The 27,543-nt window shown below is 44.7% G+C and overlaps 1 protein-coding gene across 4 annotated transcripts in view; it reads right to left on the bottom strand.

Moving 5' to 3' along the window:
- PIGQ (phosphatidylinositol glycan anchor biosynthesis class Q) overlaps nt 1-27,543 on the bottom strand; it is a 43,265-nt gene that overhangs the window by 15,386 nt on the left and 336 nt on the right. For 2 of the 4 annotated variants that reach the window (XM_073362862.2, XM_073362863.2), the window contains exons 2-7: nt 22,535-22,628; nt 19,302-20,002; nt 12,551-12,682; nt 10,370-10,490; nt 3,504-3,630; nt 2,139-2,292 (exon numbers count right to left, since the gene is read on the bottom strand). In XM_073362862.2, coding sequence (XP_073218963.1) covers nt 2,139-2,292; nt 3,504-3,630; nt 10,370-10,490; nt 12,551-12,682; nt 19,302-20,002; nt 22,535-22,606 — 1,307 coding nt within the window. In that variant the 5' untranslated portion in view covers nt 22,607-22,628. Of the gene's footprint in view, nt 1-2,138; nt 2,293-3,503; nt 3,631-10,369; nt 10,491-12,550; nt 12,683-19,301; nt 20,003-22,534; nt 22,629-24,599; nt 24,689-27,543 lie in introns of those variants that run through there. The other 2 variants (XM_073362865.2, XM_073362864.2) reach the window with 2 other exon arrangements.

Below are 27,543 nucleotides of genomic sequence, written 5' to 3'. Positions count from 1 at the left end.
TAATTCTAGTTCCATACCCCACAGGGATGTTGTGAGAATAGATACATTAAAGATTACGAAATGCAATCTACTGATATCTGCTGATGAAAAGCACTATATAAGAGATAATAATTGATCATTAATAATAATTCCTATGTAAAGAGTTTATCCTAATGCATATGCACAAGGGTTCCACAGACAACCTTATTTCTGGCATTTCCTAACTTTGGAGTACTTGACTTTGCAAACCTACTGTTCTTTTAGCATAGTTTTGTGAGTGCAATTAAAATATATAGTCAGTTAAAACACTAAACCACTATTGTGGAAATGGGGAAATCTTATAAAACAAAGGAAAACAGCTGAAAGGAGCATAAAGCATGAAGAGACTAGTATAATGCTACTAATGAGCTGGTAAAGCTCAGAACAGCACAGTAATCCATAGGCTACAGTGCTCCCAAGACCTTTGTGCACCTTGGTGCAACTCAACCTTTGTGCACCAAATTCCTCTGATTGGTGCACACTTTTCTCATTCCTTTTACTAATACTGCACATGCCCAGTCCCAAGCAATCAATGACCTAATGTCAAGTGTCAATGACCTACCTGTCTGATATTGCCATACCTTCTGTGTCAATCTGTATATGTATTCCTGGTGTCATTTATTCACCATGTGGCTACCTTGGAAACAGACCCCCAAGAACTCCGTATTTCCTCGGCCAGTGAATTTGCCACTTAAACAGCATTCATTTGCTGCAGAAGTTTTCCTCCCAGTTGCTCAATTTCCAGGATTTTGTGGTAATTTTATTATTTGGGTATTTTGAGCTCACAGCCTGGTTCTCCCTCCCCACCACAGGTCATTCTCAACAGCTGAGTTAGCTTGATGCAGGCCTCACGAGGAAGTGTCTTGTGTAGCTATACTTCTAACAAGGATACATGAACCCTGCAGACTGGCACGCCAAAGCCCACAAGACAGAAGTGCTTGGCATGGACAGAGCTTCTGCCTTTTTCGCCCCTGCCCACCCTGTCCCCTCCCTAAGAGGAACAGAGCCCTTCATGCACTCTCTACAGCCAGAAGGAGAGACTTCAAGTAAAAGAGCTCTGTGGATGCGTTTCCTACGAGGCAATATTGCTATTAGTCCTAAGCTCTCTAATTGTAACAGTAAGATTCTTAAATTAGACGTCTCTCTACCTCTAACCATTCCCAGAATTACGTATGAACTTTGCCTGGGCAGACTCCTCTGAAATTCCTTCTGCTCTACTCAATGTACTGTACCTCTAACCTCCCCACCGCCCTGCTGGGAAAATGCGGTCTCTATACTTATTAGGCAGTAGCTTCCCCTATTTACTCCCTCCGCTATTTTGTCTCCTCTATAAAGCTGCTATTCTCTATCACAGTTTGTGATTTAAAGGATGCCCCCATGTTAATGTAGATCATAAACCGAACGTATTTTGTTTTGAATTCTTATTGCAAGAATAGCTCTGACATACCTAGTACAGAATGTGACACAAAAGGCAGAATGAGCATCAGCCATTTACACACATATCCTTGGCGTTCCCAGTTTGTACCCATTTCCCTGTGACCGTAAAGTGCACATGGCCCTCTAGTGGGGCATAGGGGGTAATACAGCAGCAATTTAACCACAAATCGGGCAATCTGAGTGTTGCAGTTGAAAATCCAGACAGGTTACTCCATATGGATGCAATCCTCTGAAGCAAGGGAGAGGTAGGGGTGCCAGTTTTGATTGAATGTATTTCTGGAGGTTTCATGACATGACATAATCTTTAATTCCTGGAGACTCCGGGACAATCCTGGAGGGTTGGCAACCCTAGGGCCCGGAGAAGTCACTTCTGGAGCAGCCTTAAACACAAGTTATCCCCTCAAATCTAGGACGCCTGGGCAAACTGATCTCTCTCATTCCACTCCTAAGCATAGTTTTACTTTTCTAACCGCCACTGTTGAAGGGGAGAAGACACTTATATTTAAGACACTTGGGATGCTTGTACAGCTCAATGCTGAGACTCAATCATTTGGACATAACTGGCCAAACTAATTTCTGCTTTACCCCTGTTAAATCAATGGGGTCACACCAGGGATCAACTAGGCCCAATATGATTTTTGGACTAGATATACTTGAGAAACAAACAGGTCAAATACACCCACCTGGCTCCATAGACATAGAAGCAGTAGATATGGAAGGTCAGGAGTGCAATGATGTCAGAGAGGATGGAAAGCGCTACAGTCAGGCCCAGACAGGCTGACAGGCCAACATACCAGAGGATCATCTCAATGAATGGAGACATCAGGTGGATATAGCCTGGTGGAAGTTGGAAGAGTAACACTGTACAAAGGGTATTTATTTGTTCTCCGGAGCCTCAAATAAAACACTTGATGGCCTCAGCTTCTCTCTCCCCCACCCTCACAGAATGTTGTTGCAGAGATCAGAATCAAGATCATATGAAAGTAAAAATAGCAAATTCTCTTAGACTGCCATCTTACATCTACAATGACTGGCAAATACCACCCATTTCCTTCCCAATCCTCTCAGCCCACGTGTGTCTTAGTGAGACACATAAAAACCTGCTCAGGCTGTCCAGACAAGATCATCTTGTTATTCCTTTATCCTCTGGGGTAAATTTCTCAGGAACATACTAATCAATTACTGATACATTTTCACCAAAATTTCCTACTCCAACAGAAACCATCACAAAGGAGTTGTTGTGAAAATGGTCTGTGCAACATTTTTAGTGGCATGAAGCTTCTCTGATCATCATCAAGGTAGGGTGAAACCTTGGAAAACCAGAGCTCTGCTTCATTCATTAACAGACAGACAGTCACAGTTACTAAGGATTCTGTGTCCAACGTGGCTATTTTCCAACATAAAAGGTATCCCTATGACCAGTGAGATTCTGTTTCAAATTGGGGGGAAGAATGCAGTTAGAAGTGCTGTAAACTAAACTGAAGTCAGTTACAGGACAGGTCCTGTACTTCAACCCCCAAATAAAATTTCCCTACCACCACACTGTTGCACTACCCTTTGTAGGGTAGATAAAGTTTACAGGGGAACCTGGACCTACTCCTGGACACCGACCATCACTGTTACCAAATAAATTAGCTCCACTATGTCTCTTACTTTCTGCAAAGTAACTAGCTGAGCACTGTACTTATTTGCATTGTTTCTGTTAAGGAAAAGTTAGCACATGTGACTCCATTTTGGTTTGGGGCCCACCATTGTCTAAAAGCAAGCACATCATGCACCAGGAGGAGTGTTCCTTAGATACTGCGCGTGTCCTATCAGGTATAATTCGCAGCAGTTGTGTGCATGTCCTATCAGGTATAATTCATAACATTTCCCTGTGTGGATTCCATGAATCCAAATTTGGCTCACGTTCCCAGACCAGAAAGATTCAGAGACCAGTATGTCCTTGCAATACAAATTTTGATTCGTTATACATCACTAGGACAATCTTAGACACTAGGGAGGGAGAAGTGAGAAGGAAAGATGAAAGGTTAAACAACTGCACTTACTAATCCACAGGTGAATGTGATAAAGGAAGAACCGGCCCAACACCTGGTCCAACGCCCGGTTCATTTTTAAACCAGCTGGCACTCCCATTAGCCACTGAAGCAGGTCCTGGAGCTCTTTGGCTATATGCTGCAACATAAGGAGACAAGCAATGTTAATTACACTGTACGGGCACAACACTCCCCACGTGCACTGATAGCTTTGGAAAAATCTCACCATTCCTCTAAAATCTTTGGGGAAAAACTGCCTCAGAAGCATAAAAAATACTATAGGAGTTACATGAGAAATAGCATATACCTCACAATGAGCCAGCGAACCCTGTCTGAATCTTAAGATACCACCACCTAAGAGCAGGATCTCCTTAGAAGCCTTGTCAGAAATTAAATCACAGATTGTGCTTCTGACAACCCCTTTGCAGGGAGAAGAGCAACCTGGGTGATTTTTACAGAAGGATCTCATGGGGTAATGATAACTCTTGAGAGCTGAGTAAGCAGGTTACCCAAAATGACATATATTAGAGATGATCAAATAGTTAAGATGGGTAGAGAAATCGGTCAGAGGAAGACTGCTATACAAATAGGCTGGGATTTTCAGGAGAGCTTGAGGCTATGTCTTCATTGACAATAAGGTGTGCAGTTATCCTGCTGCAAAAACACAGTAGAGACAAGGCACTTGTAGTGTTTCCCACAAGATAAATTAGGTGAGGTCAGCCATGGGAGGGGGACATAGGGCAGATCTCGGCTAGTAACCTCGCAGTAAACACTACAAGTGCCTTGTCTCCACTTTGTACAACAAGATAACTATCACGTTAGTTACCTTGATCTAAAAAAACATCTTTGTGTCAGTGAAGAGAAAGCCTAAGGGAGTTAGATGCCCAAATCACATACATAACCAAAATCAAACATATGCCTACAATGGTGGATTATGCAGGAGAATCTAGACTTGGTACCCAAGACTGATGGATTATGGACCTAATCTTCCAATGATGCATGTGCATGTCTTTTCATGTCTTTTCATCCTAGGGTCACACAGACATTGCTGAATTTATAAACATAACAGCCACACATACTTTTCGTTTAGTAGCAGTTACAGGTTACATTTGCAATGTGAACATGGTTTTCCTTGCCAACAGGATTGTCTGTTCATCTCATCCACTCTCCTTTGCCCTCACATCCCTTAAAACACTCATTGCAAGCCAGGGCTGGCTTGTACCAATGAATCTGGCCCTCGTTGAGAAAGAAGTGCCAGATACTTTATAAATAGAACTCCGTTAATATTTAAAATGTTGCAGCTGTAACTTAGCAAAAGTTTTTTTTTTTTAAATTTTAATTAAACATTTAAATGTTTGAGAGCAGTCCTTCTGCAAGGTTGTTTTCTGGTACAGAAAATTACTGGAGTCCTTAGATGACTCCAGTTTGTAGTTAAATCCTGACTATTGCTGAGCATTCCTGCATTGTGTCATGGCTGTTGTTACTTTGTAGGGTTTGTACTTTGCAGGCCCTGGGGTGTAGCCTCTTGTGGCATTTTTTTTTTTTGTTGCTGTTGGATGCTTTAGAGCCAATGGACAGCAAGAAGAAATAGACTAAAATACATGACTTTAAGAGTCCGATCCTCTAGGTGCAGTCGTTAATACTGAATGTGTTGGATATTAATAGATGAAATGTAGTGCATTACATGGAAGTCATTTCATTAATTAGTTAGTTCATTAATTCATTAGTGCTGTGGGAGCATCACTAACCTTGAGAACACAGCTAAAGTAGTTTAGATCAGCTCAGTCTGGAATGAATTTCTTTAACTGCAGTGCACCTGTTCTTCTCAATAGAAACTTTGACCACGGGTGTGGCATCAAAGGAGAATGACAGGCCCGTTCAGGATAGGTAGCGGGGCACAGGCAAAGAAGCGCTCTTAATGGGAGGTCTCATAAAACTCAGAGCAAACCATAGCTGTTCAAAAGCTAAAAACTGTCTTTCTGATATATGTTTGTACAGTGCCTAGCAGAACAGGCCCTGGCTTCTAGGCACTACTGGACTATAATTAATAAATAAAATAATAATAATAATAGTAACAACAACAAAATTAACATCTTTTCTCCTTGTTTTATTTATGGATTAGCAGAATATAACCGACAAAGGACTTGTTTTAAAATCTGACTTGAGATGCATTCAGTTATCACTAGTATAGGATCAGAAATATTCAGCATGGTTTAATTGAGGCACGATCTGTGACAGGTGTCTGCCCCAAAGACCTTACAGTTTAAATGAGCAAAACTAATACAGAACATAGACAGCATGGGATGTGAGATTGGCCTTTCTAACCACAACACTTCGCAGAGAAGATGGGGAGTTAGAAGGTTTTGTTTCTTTTTCAGACAGGGAAGAGGACTTAGTGTAGAAGATCTATTGTGAGGCTTTTGGGAGAAGGGGCAGTGTGGAAGAAGGCAGAGTCTGGAGCTGCCAGCAGGGAAGCTTGGATTGAGCAGAGGAAGTGGTAAGGTGTGTAGGAGGAGGTTAGGGCAGATATGGAACTAAGAAAGGTTATTCCACTATACATTCAGACAGCTGATTCCAAAACAGGCCTTTTGTACTGCACAGAGCTATTCCTTAGATGCCTCTGAATCACATCTGCTTCAGTTACTGACAAAAGCAACTTGTTATTATAGTCAGCACTGCACAGCTAGTCAAGCTGTGAAAGAGGGAGCTGGAGCCGATGATGTCTTGTGTAGTATCGACAATTGTCAGCTACGTGCTGAATCATTATCACTGGGGATGAGGAATGATGGGGGAGGAGCACAGCTTGATTTCCACACAGCAGGTTGGGCTTACAGTGCTGGCAGCTGGAAAAGGAGAAAGTGACATACCTATTTTTTTTTGTCTCCACAGACAGGGCTAGTGGGAAGGTGTGACATACCAGAGTGCAATCCAAACCAGTCGGGGGCTAGGTCACCCTTGCCATGCAACCTGGGGTGCCTTGCAATGCCTTACTGTTGTAGCTTCCAATCTGGACTGCTCACAAACAGCCTGCTAGCATGCAGGTCCCTCCCAAATGTGTTTGTGTAACTGCAGCCTGCCAGTCACACCCTGACTCTCACCAGCCTTCGTTATACAGCAGGGCGCCCCAACACACTCCCAGTTCTGGATTTCCCCCCCCCAGAAATTATGCCTTATACTGCCCAGCCCTCTCCTGGACAGTCCAAATATATTAAGTCCATTATTTCTTTAAGAGAATAATATACACACAACTTGCCACCCTAAATGGAGTTATCCAGACACTTTAGCTTAAACACACTGGATTAGATAAAACAACAAAACAAGTTTATTAACTACAAAGAGAGAGATTTTAAGGGAGTACAAGCAATGAGGTACAGGAGTCAGAAATGGTTACAAGAAAAATAAAGATAAAACTCGTTCTAGTGCCTGACAAACTATATTAGATTTAAAACAAAATTTCTCACCATATGCTTCCAACAGTATAACTGACCAAACTCTTCAGGTCAGGACCCCTCCTCCAGAGTCCAATGGCTGCTTCTTTTGTCTTCTCAGGTGCAAAGAGTGAGATGGACAGGGAGAGAGAGGAGGGGGTCTCTTGGGGTGTTTGCCCCTCCTTTTTATAGTGTCAGTCCCTCTCTGAAAAGCATTTCCAACTGAGAACCAAGAGACGGGCTGGTGGAGCAAAGAGATCTCATGCTGTTTCTTTGCGAAGATGTAGATCTCTTTGTCCCTGCCCCTCTTTCTTGCCAAACAATGGCCACTTGACAGATGATGACCCATCAGCTTTGTGGACACCTGGCTGGGGCATCAGCTTGCTCTTTGTCTTAGAAAAATTGGTGTAGCCACTTCCCAAACTTATCTGGGAAACACATGTTAGACATGATGTCAGCTTATGTTAACAACTTCACACATAATGTTTCCACAAGCATTTTACCATGATATGTTATGAGATTTCAAATGATACCTCCAAAGGTGTGCCTTGTACAAAGATAATTACAGTAGTGTTTTGGATGTGAATACAAGGGTGCATTCCATCACAGAAGGAATGGAAGGTTTGGCGAGTCTAACCTACAGTATGCTGGATGGATTCCAATTAGCATGCAATAGACCTGAGAGAGGCAAGAGAGAAGAGGCTCGCCGTGAATGGGATTAATAGGAGAACGGAAGGAAAACTATGGCACTGCACTTTTTCCCACACAGTTAAAAGCTTGCATGTATAAAATCGACTGAGGCAATTCTCTTCTCTCAAGGCCAGGAACTGTGGTAACGGATTAAGTCGTCCTATCTTTTTTACTATCAGACCTACTGATAAAAGAAGCCCAGAGATCAATGCCATTAGCTGACCAAGGGTATATTTCAGAACTAGGATAGCCTGGAGCACTGGGAAAAGTCATAATAATCCAAAACATTGGGGAAGTTTTTATTACCAAACTTGGGAACTTTTAGCCAGCCTGACAGAGCTCCAGTGCGAGGGATAATGAATGCCAGATAAAAATTCAGCAACTACCGGAAACCCACTGCAGGATGGATCAGACGAGATTTTGCTGTCATACTGGAAAACAAAATGGTGCTGTCTTGCACCACATGTGCTGAAGTTATCACGGTGATATTTCTGAATGGCTCAGGCCCACCTCTTATGTGCACTTGACACCTGATCTGTGCCCTCTGAAGTCTATGAAAGAGCTCCCAGTGACTTTAGAGGCTTTATGTGCCCAAGGAGCCCACAGTGAAGAAACCAGGTTCCTGAAGCAAGGAGAAATTGTAATTGGCATGAAATCTCACCGATAATCATGTACATAGAAGTAAAGCAATACCTTAGACAAACAGGGAGGGGCAAACTGAGAAGAACGTACAGCAAGGGAGTAGTTCAAATCTCCAGGGAAGTAAGCTCTTGAGTGCACACCTCTCTGTATTTCTGAGACATCGTAGGCTACTTAGGTAAGTAATGGATATTGCAATATCCAAGTGGGAGTGAATGATTTATCTGCATGATTGAAGAGAAGAAAATGAGAAACTCCTACAGGACAGGAGTGTGGTAGTGTGATCCAATGCACTTTGAGCATGAGAGTGTCCATCTGCCATTAACACTGGGCAGATGGAACACTTCTTGAGTCCACCTGTACACATGGGAACTGAGCTAAAGTCATTGTTGTCTCACACTTACTAAGAAAGCAGACTGCAGAGAGCACTAGAGGGCAGGTGATCTTCCAGCTGAAAGATCTCCACATGGGAACAGACTTCAGAATAACAATGTATAAAAAGGTTCCGAGTTTACGCCTCACATTAATCCTACCATTAGATCAAATATTAGAAGGGGAGACTTATATTCCAACCATCACCCTCTCTTCCCCCCTTCCCAGCAACATTGAGCAGCTGAAACTGGGTCCACCCTTGAAAGTTCGACTAGACAATAGTAATGAGCCACTTTAAGCTCTTGTGTGGTAAGTGCATGGTAGACACTTTGCTTGTTGTGTCTGCGTCGCATACAGAAAGATGATCACAAGAGTGCTACTAGTTTTGCCCAATGTGTTATTAGTGTGAGGAGCACTGAGAAAAGAAACCAACAGCAGGGAAGCTGTGAGTTCCTCCCAATAAGTGGATGAAGAAGAGAAAATAAGTTGCTGATGGAATTCCTCATAAGTTGGACTGGAGTCCCTTCCCATCCAGAAACTGGAGACAGTAAAGCGAGGACTCCTGCAGCAGAGGCATTGTAAGACAAAAGGAAAGATCTGTCCCTCTTTCCCAGAAACCAAAGGGAAGGGACAGAGAAGGGATGACGTTGTGCAGCCTTATCACAGTATTCATCAATATGCGACAATGCTGAGTCACAAAATGATGGAACACCAGCACATCATTGACACAAACATCATGACACAAACGCTGCAACTCAAGAGCAGGATGCATACATTTTGAATTTTTTTTCAGCTCCACTGAATGACAAAATGGTCTTTTACCTATTAAAGGTAAGTTCTACTTAGATAATAATTTACACACAAACACAATATGTTCCCAAGCCAAAAAAAGACACCCCCCCCCCCCAAAAAAAAGGTTAAATTGGAGCAAAGGTTGCACGTATATTCAAGTTACACATTCAAAATATAAGAAATTAGGGGCTCGTCTACATGGCTAGTTAGTGCATGGCAAGCTGTGCACTAGCCTCCCATGCACTAATTAGCCTTTTAGAGAAGTTCCTAGTGCCAGAAAAACAGGATGCTATGGGTCATGCTTGTTCTTAGGTAATTTATACTGGCCATTTAGGGCCTGAGGTTGGAGAATGGCACAGGAGAAGGTGAATTCCCCAATCTATCATTAGCACACTTGAGAGAGAATTTCAGTGTTACCTACCCTGACTAGCTACTGCCCTCAGAACTCACCACCAACATTCTCTCACCAAACATAGCTGCCTCAACTTCTCGAGTTTTTTTCCCCCAGTTTAATGATTTCTGAGACCTAACTGGGTTAACTTTTCCCCCCTCCCAGATACCCCATTAGAACACAGCCTGAGGGCACTTCCTGTTAACTCCATAATAAAAGTGTCCTGGGCGGATAAGCACTCCATTCTCCAGCCTTCAAGTTATTTATTGTGCTCATGATGTAATTGTTACCTTGTGAGCAGGAAGTGCCCTCCAGAAAATATCTAATTTGTATTCATTGGATACTCAGAGGAGAGCAATGTTACATTTGATTAGTCTCAACAGGTTTGGTTTGAAGATTTAATCGCTTTTGAGGAGACCTAATTTTTTTGTGACTTCTGTCAATGCTTCTCTTCTCTGCATGAAATCCTCACGCACAGGCCTGCTGCTCTACAATTACCACAAGTATGAACTGCTGTTCACTTTCTACACTAGAGATGAAGTACAAACGATTCCAGGCAGACTTACATCAGCCACTGGGATGAGTGTGTCGGCAAGCTGACCAATCCGATTCTCTCTGTACAACCAGGACATTAGCAGTATTCCCAGAGCCATGTCAATGAGGAGAGAAACAAAGATGTTTGCTTTCCTACATTCAGGAGACAGAAGAACAAAATTAGAGCACAGGAAGAAGGCTGTTTCATGTTTGGATAACAATCATCACCAGTTTCATTTACACAGCGCTTTTCATTTCTGAAGGTCATCAAGACTCTTTACTGAAGATATACACCAGGACTGGCCAAACTGTGGCTCGCGAGCCTCTTTTACCATTAAAATGCAAGCCCTCTCCGCCTACCAGAATGGGGAGGGGAAGGAAAGCTCGGGACCTCTGTTTTGCAGTGGGGTGGTCGGATAGGAGCACCTGTCCAGCAGGGAGGAGGGTCTCATGACTTCAGCCCTCTGGGATACATCTGCCAGGGCTTCGGGCTTCAGCAGGAATGGGGCTGAAGCCCTGAGCCCTGGCTCGTGTGCCCCAGCTCTCAAACTTCTGAAGTTGTATGCAGCTTGGACGGTCAGTGAGTTTGGCCAACCCTGGTATACACAGAATAGGGGCTGCTTTCCTATCACTAATATACTGCTGTCTCTGGGGTCAAATACAGCATCCATGCTAAGCCAGAACACTACACAACAGGTTTTCACAGGGTGACTGAGTAGTTGGATTGAAATTCCAAGAGGAATGTTAGGTAAGTGCTTAAGTTGGGATTCAGCTATGATAAATTCACCATCACTTGGAGTATTTAATTAGAGATCAGAGGCCTTTCTAAAAGGTATGCCTCAGTTCAACCACTAGTCATTGGGCTAAATAAATGTTTACTTACACAATAGGGTAGAATAACTCCCCCCCGCACTGCAAGTGTTTCTGGATGAAATTCTATGGCTTGAGTTACGCACAAAATCAGGCTAAATAATCACAGTATTATTTTGGCCTTAAAATCTATTCATGTATTTTAAGTATTCCCTTGGAGCCAATGACTACAGTATCTGAGCACCACATAGAGTAAGATTTGCACAGTGATGGCCTTAAGGAGTCTATATCCATCTCTGATCTTTGCCTCTCCCTCTTCTACTCACTGTGGGGTTTTGTGTTTGCCTGGTTTTCCTGTTACTTCGATGTTTATTGCTACTCCTTGTCTTCAGTTACCAGAGGATGGATTTTCCAGAGTACTGGGAAAAGGGGGTGGGGATTGATACTCTTACTTTTGTGGCAAGTGCCATGGAACCTTGATTTTATATCCCATCTGATTAATTCAATGCCTGTGAAAGCAAAGGCTCTACAGCAGTGGTTCTCAATCATGGGTCCGGGGCCCCCAGGGGGGCCATGAGCAGGTTTCAGGGGGGCCTCCAAGCAGGGCCAGCATTAGACTTACTGGGGCCGTGGGTAGAAAGCCGAAGCCTCACTGCATGGGGCTGAAGCCCAGGGCCCTGAGCCCTGCCACCTGAGGCTGAAGCTAAATCCTGAGCAATGTAGCTTTGCAGGGGCCCCTGTGGCATGGGGCCCCAGGCAATTGCCCAGTTTGCTACCCCCTAACGCTGGCCCTGGCTTTTGTATGCAGAAAACCACAGGTGGGCCGTGGAGTTTTTATAGCATGTTGGGCGGGGTGGGGAGGGGCTCAGAAAGAAAAAGGTTGAGAACCTATGCTCTACAGAACCGCAGAGCAAGTTTGCCCTGTGCAGCTCTGCCAGTGCGTCCCTGTCCTGTTTCTCACGCTAGCTTCAGTGACACTACGTTTCTGGATGGAAACTTAATGTTCCTTAGCATAGCAGAGATATTCTGGAGGCACAACTATGTGTTGGTGGGGAGAGGGGGAAGAGATTATATGAGGAAGAGACTGATGGGATAGTAAAAATCTCTCTCACACTGCAACTCCACAAAAAAGTAAAGCCACCCCCACATATTCCTGTAAAATCATATTACTGCTACAATACAAGCTGCCTCTACAATAAAAAACAAGCCAACCATTCAGTGCAGGAAAACAAGTGGGTGGCAACCTCAGTATCAGCTATATGATAGTACCAGAGCCAGAGGAGGCTGGATTTCCTTAAAGCTAGAGAAGAAATTGGTTGGTACACGGATGATGAAGGTTCCAGCTGGTGATAGGGGTCAAGGACTCAGTGGGTTGTCAGAAAACACACACACATACACCATACCTCATTAGTTGTGTCTGGTTCTGAGCCTTCCTGTTGCTGCTGATGATCTGGAGGTGCTCCAGTCGGTGCCCCAACTGTTCACAAGTTGAGAGTTTACTCCAGATGAAAGACAAAGGCCAAAGCTTCAGCACTCTGTAGAAACACAAGGGGAATCCTCTCTGATACTTTTGCCAGCGAAACAGGTGGTATGATGCTTCTACAAATTCCCACACCAAACACTTACTTCAGGTGAATTTAAGGTTGTGCAAACACATAACTGGTTTGGGTGCAAAATAATTTTTTTAAAATCTCTAATTTTTAAAACCTTCAACCATTAGAAAAATAAGCAATGCCCTTCCAAAACAAGACACTGAGATTACCTTAACTCTGCCCTTACAAAGATGCCAATCTACCAGCGTCCCTTGTGTCAAATTCATTCTCCAGAGAGGGCTGAATTCCATTTTTAAATTATGGCTTGTGGGTCAGGGTGTATGCACGCTACCCTCAATCCTCAGCAGATCTCCCACTAATGGGAGGTTTGCATAGTGAGCAACGGTACAGTATGGCCTTTTTACATTAACTACATTTTTAGGCTGGAATTATTCACACCCAACCCATATTGAATTTCACTGAAAATTGGGTGTCTTTGAAAATCCCAGCCTTAGTTATCATGATTGTCTATTAAAGTGTCTGACTGCAGCATGGCTAAGCAGGAAAAATTATCAAGTGGGGGTCAGTTCTTTACTGAAGTCAATAGGAGTTTCACCCATTTCCACTGGAGCTTAGTTTGGCCATGGAAGTACTGGGGAGGCTGCAGCATACATTACATTAAGGGTAAGTGAGCTTCTTTCTCTATGCCCACCTATTAGTTCCTTTTCAAGGACCTCACTCACCCCTTCCAATTCCTTGGTATGTTCATGTAAGCTTAACTCAGTCTGCAACCCCGCTGAATGCCAAATCAGCGCAAGTTACCCTACTTCGTTCTTGAATTTACATAACTGCTGGATCTGGATTTCCATGGGGCTTGCATCTGCTTTCTCCAAACTACAGTTGGCTGAATTTAGCCTGGGATCTAGCAGCAGGAACGTGTGTTTAAAAGTGGACAGTACAACATACCAACTGGACCTTGTGCTGCAATTCATACATCATTCTAGCTATCCAACCACGAGTAGAGTAATCCAACCCACAAACAGTAACTGGGCAGCTGGCTGAGAACTGCAGGATTCAGTGAGGGTGCACCTCTGGGCCTCTTCAGTTGCACTTCACAGCGGGTTTATCAGTTTAAAACCCAGAGCCCTGAAGGGCTTCCTGCCCCCCCCCCCTGCCAATTCAGATGTTAGATGCACTGGCTTTGAATCCCATGCAGTGTACTCTGAATCATTCTCCTCAATTCAGGGCCTCTGAATAATTCTGCTCTTCAGTACAGCCATCCACCTCAAAGTCAAATTAATGCACTGCTGTTTAACTGGCCTGTCAGTGTGTAACATCCAAAGTGACAGAGGAAAGAATAGGGGGAGGAGGGGAAGCACAGAAGGTTATTACACTGGCCACTGATCTGGCAGACCTGGCTTCATAGATGCAATGAGGCACAAGTGGAGATGAGTTTTCTTTTCTGATCATGTTCTAACCCAATGGTTCACAAATTATGGCCTGCAGAACATTTGCTGGGGCAAAGAATCCTGCTACAAATGCAGGACAAAGGGAGAATCTTCTTCCCCTTCCCAATGAGGTTGTACACAGAAGGCCAAAATTGAAGAACCCACTGTTCCAGGCAACTTCTGCAAGCTCCTCCCAGGAGGTAACTGATTTGGGGGTTGGAAATCTTCCTTGCCCTACCCCTTACTTTGAACACTGGTAAGAAATGTGAGAAACAAGCCATTTTGAAACTAGATTGGTTCTCCAATGTCTTTGATAGTTGATATTGACATCAATGTCTTTGACATCTCCATGGACCTTTGTTATGAGATCATGTCACAACTGAACTTTGTGAGAGATCAATGTCACATCTAATCCTGGACCCAATGCAGAAGCAAAGAGAGGTGGTAAGAATATTACCATATATGGATGTTTGTCCAAATCACAAAACCACTACAGTCTGCAGACACTGTTCAAGGGAAGCTCAGCACTGGAATAACAGAGGATGCTTAAAATGTTGTTTTGAGGAAGGGTGTGCAATGCCTGTCTGTACTATGCCTGATTCTCTCTCTTTTCTTAGGACTAAACTTCATCAAAACCAACCTCCATGCCTCACTCCTAGCCAAAAGAAATGAGAAAGAAAAAGCAGTAATCTTGAAAATATATCTACTCCAGACACACAGAGAAAGAGACCAATAAAGCGATTGTAGGATCAGCTATAGAAATTTCCATTTGTAATAATATCCAAGCAAGAAAACCAAAAATAATTCCAGGATTTTATATTACCCCTGCAATGTAAGACAAGTTACCACAAATGCTCCTTACATTTTCAGCCTTACAGGATGCAGACTGGTTTCTTATAAATGTAACAAAAAATTCTAATATGGAGCAGAATGACTGGCTTTTATATCGTTACACTGTTTAAATGGAAAAGTTCTGAGCAACGAGAGTGGATATCGGGGGTGTTTCCAAATGCAAGTAATTTAACGTACTTTGCACAGACACTCCTGATTTTCCAGTTCAGATAATTTGTTCCAAGACTGTGGATGGATACCACAGATTCTAGATGAAAAGCAACATATTTGAATCTGGACTGCACACAAATGTGAAAGCTCCATTAACTAGAACCTCTTGGCTGCCTTGTTGCTCTGTGCTACAATTCCAGGAACAAAGCCTCCCTACTGGGTGAGGACTCTGAGGGTTAGATACTATCAACAGGAAGCCATTAAGCAGCTTATTTTTAAAAAGAGGAACATGTGGAGTTTACTGCCACAATATTAAATTATTCTAATGCTCCTAACAATGCACTGGAGACCTTTCAGTGTTAACGGAAGTTCTGCATACAAACCCTAAAAATTAAGCTGCAATTACCACCACTAGGCACAGAGTGGTGCTGAAGAGAAGCCTATGTTTCAGATCAATGTACCTGCTACAGAATGTGTGGGCATTTTGTAAGTCTCAATCACTGTATGCAGCCTATGTTTTTGCCAGGGAAATCTCATTTATTCATGAGATTTGTATATGTGCCATCCTATCTGCATGTGCAGGTATAGATTCTAAAAGAAACATACAAAAAACTCTCGGTTTGGGTGGATTTCAGTAATCAAATCCTCCAGCCTGTCAGGACTAACAACCCCTTCCAACCCACTCACTGCACAAAAGCTTGGGAAGACAGATAAGCCTTGCAGCATGCCCCCAAAAGCAGCAAACTTGGTCTCTGTCAGCACAAGGCGAAGTAGTGAGTTCCAGAACTGAGGTCCCTTCAACTGAAATCACCCTGCCAGAAGCCCCCTCTCATTAAACCAGAGAACTGCTAGCTCAAGCACCCCAGATGATCTCATCTACTATGGTACAAGACTGTACCTAAGGTACCCTTAGCTGAAGTATCTAAGGTAGCCAGGACCCAAATCATTTGACCTTTATAGATCAAAACCAACACCTGCAATAAGACTCATCACCTCATGGTTTGATTTTAACAGCCTGGAAGGAACTAGCATTTAATATGTAAAGTGCAGACTGAAGCTCCCCAAGCACTCAGTGAAGGACACTTGCAGCAGCTCAGGGAGAGAGGACACCGCATATGTCTTCACCAAATACAATTCTATCACCACAGGCATTACCAAAAGGAATTACCCCAGGGACAGTAGTGACTGTCAAAACTCATTGCCATATACAGTTTCTCTGAAGTCAAATGGTTCAAAATCTGAACCACAACCACCACTTTCCTCTCTGCAAGGGCTGGAGGGGCAGACTTCAGTGGTTCTTAGGAGGCTTTGTAGAGATGCAGAATCACCAGGCTGCAGGTCCTCCCTCCTCTGGCCTGCCCCTGCTCCAAACCCTGGAACGCCCCCAGTGACTGGAGGCAGCACAGACCTGGTGGAGCCAGTTCTATGCCAGGTATAGATGCCCCCCGCCCAGGACTGGAAGTATTCCATGGGAGGTGCGGGAGAGAGAGGGGAAGTCTTACAACTGCCCTATGACCCTTGCACCAAGTAGGCTGACACAAAGGAGGCTTAAACGAGATGCCTAGTGAGATTAAGTGATATTACTCCTGAGGGCATTCTGCGCACAATATTTTAAAATTCTGCAAATTTTATTTGTCAAATAAATGTGGAGGCTCCAGCATAGCACTGGGGAACACAGGCCACTGGCTGCACAGAGGTGGGAGATCACTGTGCAGCTTTCCCTGGGGTCATGGACTCAGCGGTGAGGCTGCACCCAACCTTGACACTGTGCAAGGACCGGGCCTGCCCCAGAAACACCCCAGAGCCCTGCCCCTCTGTGCCAAGTGCACCAGGTGTGGGCAGGCAGGCAGGCTCAGCAAGGCAGGATCCAAGTGTGGAGGGGCTTAACGTGGGGGGATCCAGGTGTGGGTTGAAAGGGTTCTGTGTGGGGCAATCTGGGTGCAGGTGGCTCAGTGGGAATCCGGGTGCATGGGGGATCTGGATGCACAGGGGCTTGTTGGGGCTTTCTGGGTGCAACAGTAATGGGACTCTGCAGGGAGGGGTCCAGGTGAAGGTAGTTGGGGCTCAGCAGAAGGGGTGTCTGGGTGTGGGGGGGATAGAGCACAGCAGGGGGTTCTGGGTGGGGGGGGGGCTCAGTGGTAGGGTCCAGATGCTGGGGGAGTGGGACTAAGTGGGGTGGGGATTCAAGTGCAACTGTTTGGAGCTTGGTATGGTGAGGATCTGGATGGCTTGTCAGGGTAGTCCATGTGCTAGGGGAGTGGGGCTCACAAGGGAGGTTCTGAGTGCAGGTGGGGGGATGAGGCTCGGTGGGAGGGTCTGGGTGTATGGGGGAGCAGTTCCCTGTACAGAGATCCCTCCCCCTGCAGCTGAGGAGCAATGGATGCAGAAAGCATGGGGGGACTGGGGTGGGAGGAAGAGTTTGCAGAGCATGCGCAGAATTTCTCAAAAAGTAGTGATATGTAAAGGTCATACAGGAAGTTTGTGGCAGAATCAAGAACTGAACCCAAATCTCTTAAGTTCCAGCCTAATACCTTCAAATACCTATGCTAGGTAGGTGTTCTGCCCATTTTACAGATAATGAAACTCAGGCAGAGAGAGACAAAGTGATTTTTCCAGGGCCACATAGTGAATCACTGGAGAGCTGGAAAAATAACTTGGAACACATGATTCGCAGTTGAGTGCTCTACCCAACTAGATAATGATACCATGAATATAATCAAAGGCCGAATTCAGACCCACTACAATAGTGAAATTCCACTGGAACCAATGGAGTTCCATCTACTTATTTCAAGTCTGAGTTTGACCCTAAAATGACTTTAACAGATAATTAGAAAAAAATATAAGTTTCAGCTTTACACATGAAGCAGAAAAATCCAAAAAGCCATTCTGTATGAAGTGGTTCACCGTGATTTTTCATGACAGTATTACACAATTGGAAACCTGTTAAAAGATTCCATTCCCCATAGCTTGAGGCTATACTTGAAAAGATTTGTCCATGAATGCTTTAGTAACGGTTATCCAGATCTGATTAATCAAACTGTCCTCTTCCAGCTTGAACACTGAACACCAATCCCCTTTTTGGCAACACGACACAATCTCACTAGATGGCTTTCCCAGCTGTGGTACTAAGCTTTATATGCAAGAGCTTTTTTCCTTCAGGTCTGTTCAGATTTCCCCTTTGGTGCCAGCACTTGCAGGATGTTACACTGGAGGCATCATATTCATTCTGGTGAAACTCCATTTCAGTACACGAGGTAAGTAAAGTTAACAGAGTTCCAGCAAAGATGTATTTGATCCAGTTTGCTCCTATTAACCTCCTGCTATCCAGTCCCAGGGCTGTAGCAGTGCCATTTGATGTCAAAAGTTGGAATTAGATGCCCAGTTTGCCAACATTTCAGTGTTCCTCAGCTACAGAGGCACTTCACTGCAAACAGAGATTAGGGCATCCTGGCTACAGAACTACTGGGGTGAAATACCGAACGGTTTGCTCTCTTTGCATCATCCTGTCATTCAAGCAGTGGCTGGAAGAACCCATGGTTCAACTCATGAAGCTGAGGCAGAGGGTTTGCCCCCAGTGAAAATGGGAAGAAGTTCAGCTTGCAAAACCTCATAGCTCCCCCAGAAACCTCCTGGAGTTTGAGGGAACTGTTACTATCTATACGACAAGATTATACCTTGCATCAGTACCAGACTCAAATCCCACCCCCACTACCCTCAAGCTCCATGTAAATATGGCTCCAACGGAAGATTTCAGTCAGGGGCTTCCCCTCCAGCTGCTATGCTCTGGAACCCAACACAGGCTAATCATCCATTCAACATTAACTTATACTGGGCTGGCCCACGGGTGTTAGGGAGACTATCACAGACAGCAAGTCCCTGCCCTCCCACTTAAATAGGGTAGGGCTACTATCAGTAGCAGCTCCTCAGGGTTGGAATTGCTATTGTGAGAAAGGTACAGTATGGTCTTTACTCATTGTGGGGAAATTGACTCTGAGTTGGCTAACAGATCCCTGATGGCCACTCAGACTGTCTCACTCCCACCTAGGCGGAAATATTTTAACACAATGCACATTGCTTGCTGGGGTTGAGCTGGAAACCTGTGCATACTGATAGTCTTGGGTTGGACTACATTTCAATGTAGCACACAAGCTGCCTCATCTTGCATCACATACCTGCTTTTATAGACACTGGAGACAAGTGAAAGCAGGAATGTCAGCAGCATACACACAGGCACAGAAGCCTGCTTCATCAGCTCCACGATAATACTGGCTTCCACTCCTTCTGACTGCCAGTGAGTCAGCTTGATGGGCCCATCATCGTATCTGTCTGTCATGAATAGTACCTTGCTCTTTGCAACTGTGTCAAACACAGCACCTAGTTTTGAGGCATCATTTCCCTTATGGTCAGCAGACGTGGTCAGGTTGTCTGTGGGATGCAACTGTGAAAGCATTACTTTGCGCTGGTCATAATATACTAAGATGAATTCATCTTCCTTGGGGCTGCTGGGGTATTTCTGAAAGATACAGCAGCTCCAAACCCTGCTGTCTCTCTCTTTGTTGAGCTGTATCCAGGGCTCATGGGAAAAGATTGTGCTGAGATCTTCCAGGAACTTGACCAGGACCTCTTCCTTCTCCTGTTTGCTGTTACTCCATGAGCCCAGCACACACATATTGACCTGAGTCACCCGCTGGACCTCAGAAAGATACTGCTTCACCTGGCCAGGAATAAAAGGGAAGTGGACCACAGCAAGGACAACAGCAGAGTTCTGTTCCGGGATCCAACGGCCAATCAAAAGGCCACTTTCTGCTGCGGCACAGCAAGAGGGGAAGAAGACTTTAAGAACCATGACAGCAATCCTGGAAGAACGTAATACCTGCCAATAAATACAAAAATAAAACTTAGAGACAGTGGGTAAAGGCACAGAAAAAAAAAACAGAGCTTAATGAAAGCCATTGCTGAGGAGATCCAGTAAAGTTCCAAAACACCAAATTCAAGAGCAAGCTGAAAACTGCCTCTGCATCTCAGATTAAGAAGCTGACACTGGTGCTATTAGCCAAGCGGCATTTCAAAACATAGGTGAAAGAGGGACTTGGCACATTTCTGATAAACACAAGCTCTTCAAATGACCTTGTAGTGGAGCTTCCAACACAAGGGCATTTTGCGAGTGTTGGAATCATCTCTCATAACTCTGCACTAAGATCCATGCAAATTGCAGAAATAGCTCCAACCAGAGGTTCATCTAGTCCAGTATCCTGTCTCTGACAGCAGCCAGCAGTACATGGCCCAGAGAAAGGAGCAGAAACCTTAACATGGATAGTTGTATAATAACCTGCTTGTAGGGTAATGTTTCTCCCTAACTCCTTCAATCAGAAGTTGACTTATGACCTGAAACAAGAGGACTTATATCCTCACTTATGTCACTGGAGCAGGAGACATGCTCTGCCACAGACTCACTGTGTAGCCTCGGTTATGTCACTTAATGTCTCTGTGTCCCAGCTTCTCCACTTGTAAAATAACAACTGCTGATTTCACAAGGGGACTGGAAGGCTTAACTGATTAAAGTCTGATTTAATTCCTTGGATAGAAGGTCCTAAAGAAGGGCAAATATTATATTCACTTATTAGCCCTGCTTTGCGAGCAGTCCCTGACCACCCTGCAATCTAAAGTAGGGTTTTTTCCTCAGCTCAGGGAGAACACATTTCTACGGTTTTATAAATTACCTTAACAATAAATAAATACATTTTGAGCCTTGAATTAGCTGACAATGTCTCTTTACATAATGCTGAAGCATCTAATAGAAATATAATTGCATTAAGGAGGGTGCTTCCTCAGAATAATCAGCATCTGGTGACTGCTGTCCTTTTCTGTCCTTCAGTGCTGTGCTAGGGCTGTGAAAACTCTATGAATCCCTTAGGCTGGCATCTTTGTGATGGGAGCAGTCAATTGGAAAGAGAAATACACAGTATATTTATAACATGTTGAGAGTATACAGAACAGGGAGGTTCCTCATGTGTGTGTTTTCCTCTCTATTTAATAAAGTTTAAATGATCTACTAAATCTATGCACCTGGCAATTTGCTATGGAAAAGATACACTTGTCTTTGATGGGGAGGGTGGTGGGGAACAATTAAGTTAAGTCACTTGACAAGTCACATAACCATCAGCCTGCCAAATGCAATGGTATGAACTGACTGCTCATGGATGAATTCCTTTCAGCCCCTTGAGGCGGAAAGGTGAAGTTTTCTTGGCATGTGTTGGCAGTGGGGCAAGCAACACAATTGCTGCTATCAAAGGCGAATATCTCCCGGGCCTGAATTTTCCCTGTCATTTCTCAACAGCTGAGTCCACCTCAATACCTGCATTAAAGAGGGTGCATTTGTGTGTTTCTGGGGATTTTTAGTGTAGCAACATAGGTGCAGAACTCTGAATGTTGCTAAGAGCAGACAGCCCCCTTAGCTCCTGAGGGAGTGGAGTGCCTTGCCTCACTGTCTGACAGTCCCCTCGGGCTGACTGCAAGAGCAGCATTCACAAGCCACAGAGGGAGTTACATCCTTCCTTCCTGGGCCAGAGGGATAATTTCTGCTATGTAGAGCCTTTGAGGAAGTGGAATCTTAGAAGAACCTCAAATAATTATTAGTGAAAGGTGAAGAAGATTGTAGATGGTTCCATTTTAACAGTCTAAGGTATTGTTAGTAACATGGCATAGGTAGGGATATTTTTTTTTCAAATGGTGACACTTATCCTGCCAGTGTACCTTTAAAGCTGAATTTTTATTTTTAAATTTTCCAGGTAGCGTCAGCAGTTTTTAAAGTGCTATTACAGCAAGAGATTTCCAGTGTCCTCTGCTACTCTCCCTCCACAGAGTCCTTGCCAATTCAACCATCATTTTAGAAACAAATTGCTGTTTCACATAGCTTTACATTTATTTTGTTCTCAACTTTTTATAACCCCCACTAAGAAGAATGAAGATAAAATTTCTCTATTTTTCCCTTCTCTATTTGGGAAACATTGATTGCATTTCTCTCCTCTCTCCTCCTACCCCCCAAAATTAACCTGGAGTTATTTAATAGAATCATAGAATCTCAGGGTTGGAAGGGACCTCAGGAGGTCATCTAGTCCAACCCCCTGCTCAAAGCAGGACCAATCCCCAATTTTTGCCCCAGATCCCTAAATGGCCCCCTCAAGGATTGAGCTCACAACCCTGGGTTTAGCAGGCCAATGCTCAAACCACTGAGCTAATCCCCCTTGATTGTGCTCTGAATGTGCATGTTTGTTAACTGCTGGAAATCGAGCAGAGGGAGTTCAAATATTACTTTTAAGGGGACATGTAATATCTCTACAGCAGGAAATAAATTGTATCATGTTAATAGGTTACTGCAACATATTCTAGTAATCAGGGAACCAACCTGGAAACTCATGAGACCTGGGCTGTATTTCCAACTCTGCCAGTGACTTGCAGTATAAACTGCCTCATTCATTTCAACAGGTTATATCTGAAAACTAAGGATTATATTTTAAATGTCACCACAACCTAGTATTTCATTGCTGATCATTTTAGCAGAAACATCCACCAAATGTACTTATTCTACCAAAGTCCCAAACTGCCTATTGCTCCCTCGTAGATACCTGCTACTCAGGTGTCCCCACCTTTCCCCAGCTCCCAAACTTTTCCAATGCAGTTATATGAAAATCTTTGGAATACTGGAAATGGAAAATGTGGGGACACCATACAATAAATGCATTAATATAAAAATAAACAAAGGTTAAGGTACTGATTGTATAATTCATACTCAACTCATTAAAAACCTTGATACTTCAAGGTACCATTTTCTTCTTTTCAAATCTGACTCTTTCCGAAGGAATCTTCAGAGAAAGCATTCCCAGAGGACTGGCTGGGTCAGAGGACTGGTAACGGACATAGAGCATGACAGTGTTGCCAGCTCAAATCCAGTACTGGTTGGAAGCGAGTGAAAGCTGCTACTGTCATTGGATGTTCAGTTGCCTCTATGAAATGTGTTGTGATCTCCTTCTGCCTCCCTAGCATTATTTCTGTCCACATCACAAAATCACCTCAACAACTTGTATCACTTAACCACCTTGTCAGCTATCTCAGTTGAGAAGCCAAAGATCGAATGAGCCTGAACTCCCTTCTCATCCCTAGACATGGTTTGTCCAGGACAGGAGCAAGAAACAATGGGAGATTGTACACACTCTGGAGATGAATACAAGAACTTCAGTCCACAGGGATGTCAGGCTAGTACCATACAAGAGCACAAAATCCACTTCCAACCCTGCAAGAGAGATCCTTGTTCAAATACTGCTCTGTGAGCTGGCTGCCACCAAGCTGCCTCCTAGCTTACAACAGGCAGGAGAGTTTTCTGCCTCCAGAGCTGGCATACAAGCTGTGGAGCCATTGGCAGAGGAAACTCTCTAGCGAGCATCTAAAGCAGAGCACCAGCCTGGAGGAGGAATATGTACAAGCACAGAACTGGTGTACACTGCAATTTCCTTCAGGCTGGCAGAAATAACTAGGCTTACACACTGGGCTTCATTTTAACTCCTTCATGACTATATAAAGTCCTGCATGACTCTTGCCAGCGTATTTCATTCTGGTGAGGAAATCACTGTGGGGCATTTCAGCCCCTTTGTTTTAATGAGTTCTTGTCACAAGCTCAGATGGCTTTGGCTTGCCAGAGGTAGGAGAACCACCAGACCCTGGGATCTGTGCAGAGTAAGATAGGACTGAAGCACAGGGGTGAAGGAGCCTGACTGTGGGTGTTCATTTTTCATGGCGGAAGGGATAGCTCAGTGGTTTGAGCATTGGCCTGCTAAACCCAGGGTTCTGAGTTCAATCCTTGAGGGGGCCATTAGGGATCTGGGGCAAAAATTGGGGATTGGTCCTGCTTTGAGCAGGGGGGTGGACTAGATGACCTTCTGAGGTCCCTGATATTCTATGATTTTATGATTGTCTCTGACCCTATCCGGGTCGCCAGAGCATACAGGGGAGCTGCCAGCATCAGGGAATGGAGGATACAGTGCAAGGACCCGAGAGAGAGACATGCCCTTCATCAGAGCAATGAAACAGAGGAGAGCAGATTACAATAACCCCTCCCCAACCAATATACTCCACATACTTTCCCTTGCAGCCCCCACCATCACTGTGAGCCCACAGGTCACACCACACAGTGTCACCCTTTGCCTGCCCTCACAACACCACCACTCCCTACTGACCCCAATCCCCTAGCGTGACCTCTTCCCAGCATGACCCCTCCCTCTCACATTCCCCCAGCGTGAGCCCTTCCTCTCACATTCCCCCAGCGTGACCCCCACAGTGCTCCCTCCCACAATTCCCCAGTGTGACCCCTTCTGCTCCTTCCCTTGCAGCCTCGCCACTATGACTTCCTCCCAGTCTCCTCCCGAGCCCCCTTCCCTGCAGCCCACGCCCTCACCTTCACCCCCCCCCCAAAGTACCTCCTCCGCACCGCAGGGAGTGACTCTCTCCTATCCCAGTCAAACGGCAGCGGACCGGACCCTCGCGACATTCAAGCCACTTCCGGGTGTTGCTGGCTAGTTGCTAGGAGACGGGGTCCGCAGCTCGGAGGACTCCGTGCTGTCCGGTCCCCAATGCGTCCCGGGCAGGCACCGGAAGCCGTGACTCTAAGATTCCGCTGCCTGCAACGCTCCACCCCTCCTACAGTGGGGGTGGGTGGGTGGAGAACAATCCAGCCCCTCAGGCATACGGTACCAGACCCCAGCTCTCCTGAATAGGAGGAGAAACCTGATCTGCGAGTGGGGTGGGAGTGTGGGGTTAATATAGGGCCAGCAGCTTCCACTCCCTCCCACTCATGATGCCTTGGCAAAGGGAGCGGGCACCCTGCAGCACTTCACTTCTGCCCCCAGGGCCATCTTTCACCCCCAAAGTCCCTCTATGGGCATCAGATACATTGTCCCTGGCCGGGGTGCCTGTGGGCACCCAGCCAAAAGGGAGGTCCCAGGGGCCTGATGACACCAGCATCATTCACCCTCAATGAACATAAACTATGAGTCACATGAGCCACAAAAGTCAAGAGCTTGATTTTAAAATAATAATTTGCGGTCCTTGATTTGACTGCAGCCTTTTGAACCTTTAGGCAACACTTGGGGCATGTTTCTAGGCTTTTCTCTGCAACCACAAGTGCTAGAAGCTTTCCTTTAATTCCCCCTCCCCCCAAAATTCTTATTCTCATGCAATAACAAACAGTCCCCCATAAAATGGTGAGAATTGGCATCATGGGGCATATCTTTTCCATAGGGGCACACCATGGGCGTCAAATATGCTCCTTTTGTGGGTGTTGTAAGTGCTGAGCAAATGTGTAGAAGTTACCAGCACTTTTCCGCACAGTGTCTCTCATTGTGGGTCTGAAACGCTGGCCCTGGTGAGCGTTGTGATCACCATACTCAAAAGTTAGTCTCCTGGAGATTAGTATTCCACAACTTTGGGCCTTGTGTCACCACATCATGATGCAATGTCCTACCTTTTTGTCAGCCGTGGACATGTTTTAATAGCATATAAATCCTTCTTGCAGGGATCATTTCTGGGGTCACCCCCATTTTTATTGGGTTGATCCCCAGCATCCTGCTGTTGTGTCATGACATTCTCACAGCATGATGACACTGCATCATCAGTGTGGCCATGTCATGGAGACAAGTGATTTCTTGACACTGCCTTACAGTGATAGACTCATGGAGCTCAACACAGAGAAGGTTAAGAGGTGACTTGATCACAGCTTAATTATCTTAATGGAGAACAAATATTTGACACTCTAATCTTGTAGACAAAGGTATAACAAGATCCAATGACTGGACACTGAAGCTAGGCAAATTCAGACTAGAAATAAAGGGCAAATTTTTAGGTAAGGGTAATTAACCACCAGAGGTCACAGTGGATTCTCCATCACTGGCAATCAAGACTGGATATTTTTTTAAAAGATCTGCCTTAGTTCAAACATGAATTAATTCAAGGAAGTCCTCTAGCCTGTTTTCTGAGGTCAAACTAGGAGATCACAGTTGACCCTTCTGGCCTTATAATCTATAAACCTATACAAAACTCACCTTTTATTTAAAAAAAAGAAAAAGAAAGTTTCTAGTCATGATGCTTGCAGAGAAAGCCTGAAAATGTGACTCAGTTTCACCCTGAAGTCTCAAAAACCAGAAGGCAAGTACAAAAATACCTTTGCAGAGATTTTCGTATTTAAAAACGCACATTTAAGCTAGCCTCATGATTTTTTTTGGGGGGGGGGGGCTAACATTACATTTGAATGCTAGGATCTGGCAAAACTGTGTCATGGCAGCTTCACATTGAAATGTGATTTGCTGACACAACGACATGATGAAAATGTTCCAATATGAACATCATGCCTTCCCAGTGCCCAAATCTGTACAGTCTCAAACTCTCCAAAGCAGCAGCTCCCTGGATACAGGCTTGTAGGCTGCTGACCTGTCTCCCCAGCACACGACATGCTCACTGCCATGCCTAAGTCTCTTTCAGGCCTTTCCTGCAGGGGTCAGTTTATTAACTCAAACACAAAATAGGCAAAACACCAAAACAGAGCAATTCCTTTGCCCACCCTGGCATACAGCTCCCAGAGTTTTCCCCCTGGCCTCTTCCAGGGATGAAAGAGCAATACATCCTTCCCTTCAACCCCCCCAGCCATGCTCCAGGACCTACTGCAGGAGCACAACACCTCCAGCTAGCAGAGCATGCTCAGCCTTTACAACAGCTGGGTCTGATAATTGAATAGGGCTGGCTAGCCACAGGCTCCATGGCTCTTAAAGGGGCAGGCTACCCTAGTACAGTAACAAGGCTGATTGTGGTTCTGGAGGCAAGCACATAGGGAGATCTGTCTTAGGGAGCAAGTATTCCGCAGTTACAGCCGGCTGTTAGTATTTTTTGTGCATAAAGTTTTCCTGCCCCAAAATATGGTTTTACAAACACTGAATTTTTTCACAGGAAAATGTCTATTCAAACCAAAAACAATCAACCAAAACATTTAGAATGAAGATTGGTCATTAAAAATTTCTTGTAGGGAAATTCAGGATTGTTGTAGCTGGGTCAGTCCCAGGATATTATAGAGACAAGGTGGGTGAGGTACTCTCTGTGTAAGCTCAAAAGTTTGTCTCTCTCACCAACAGAAGTTGGTCCAGTAAAACATATTACCTCACCTATCTTCTCTCTCTTGCGGGGAAAATGTCAGTTTTCTAACCAGCTCTGCCTGCTGTGTCCTATGCTGTGAGCACAGCCCACTGCTCTGTGACCCAGCTCGTCTACCTCTGTGCATTCCTCTCAGCTTGTCATGCATGTTGCCACCACAGCACTTCCCACCCGAGTCATGTTATGCAGGTAGCAGGAGTCCCAGTGCCAAACCTAGGTCTCTTT

The sequence above is a fragment of the Lepidochelys kempii genome, chromosome 10 (assembly GCF_965140285.1).
Source record: "Lepidochelys kempii isolate rLepKem1 chromosome 10, rLepKem1.hap1, whole genome shotgun sequence".
NCBI classification, from domain to species: Eukaryota; Metazoa; Chordata; order Testudines; family Cheloniidae; genus Lepidochelys; species Lepidochelys kempii.
The sequence above is the reverse complement of the archived record's forward strand: the minus strand, read 5'-3'. Positions and strand labels throughout refer to the sequence as shown.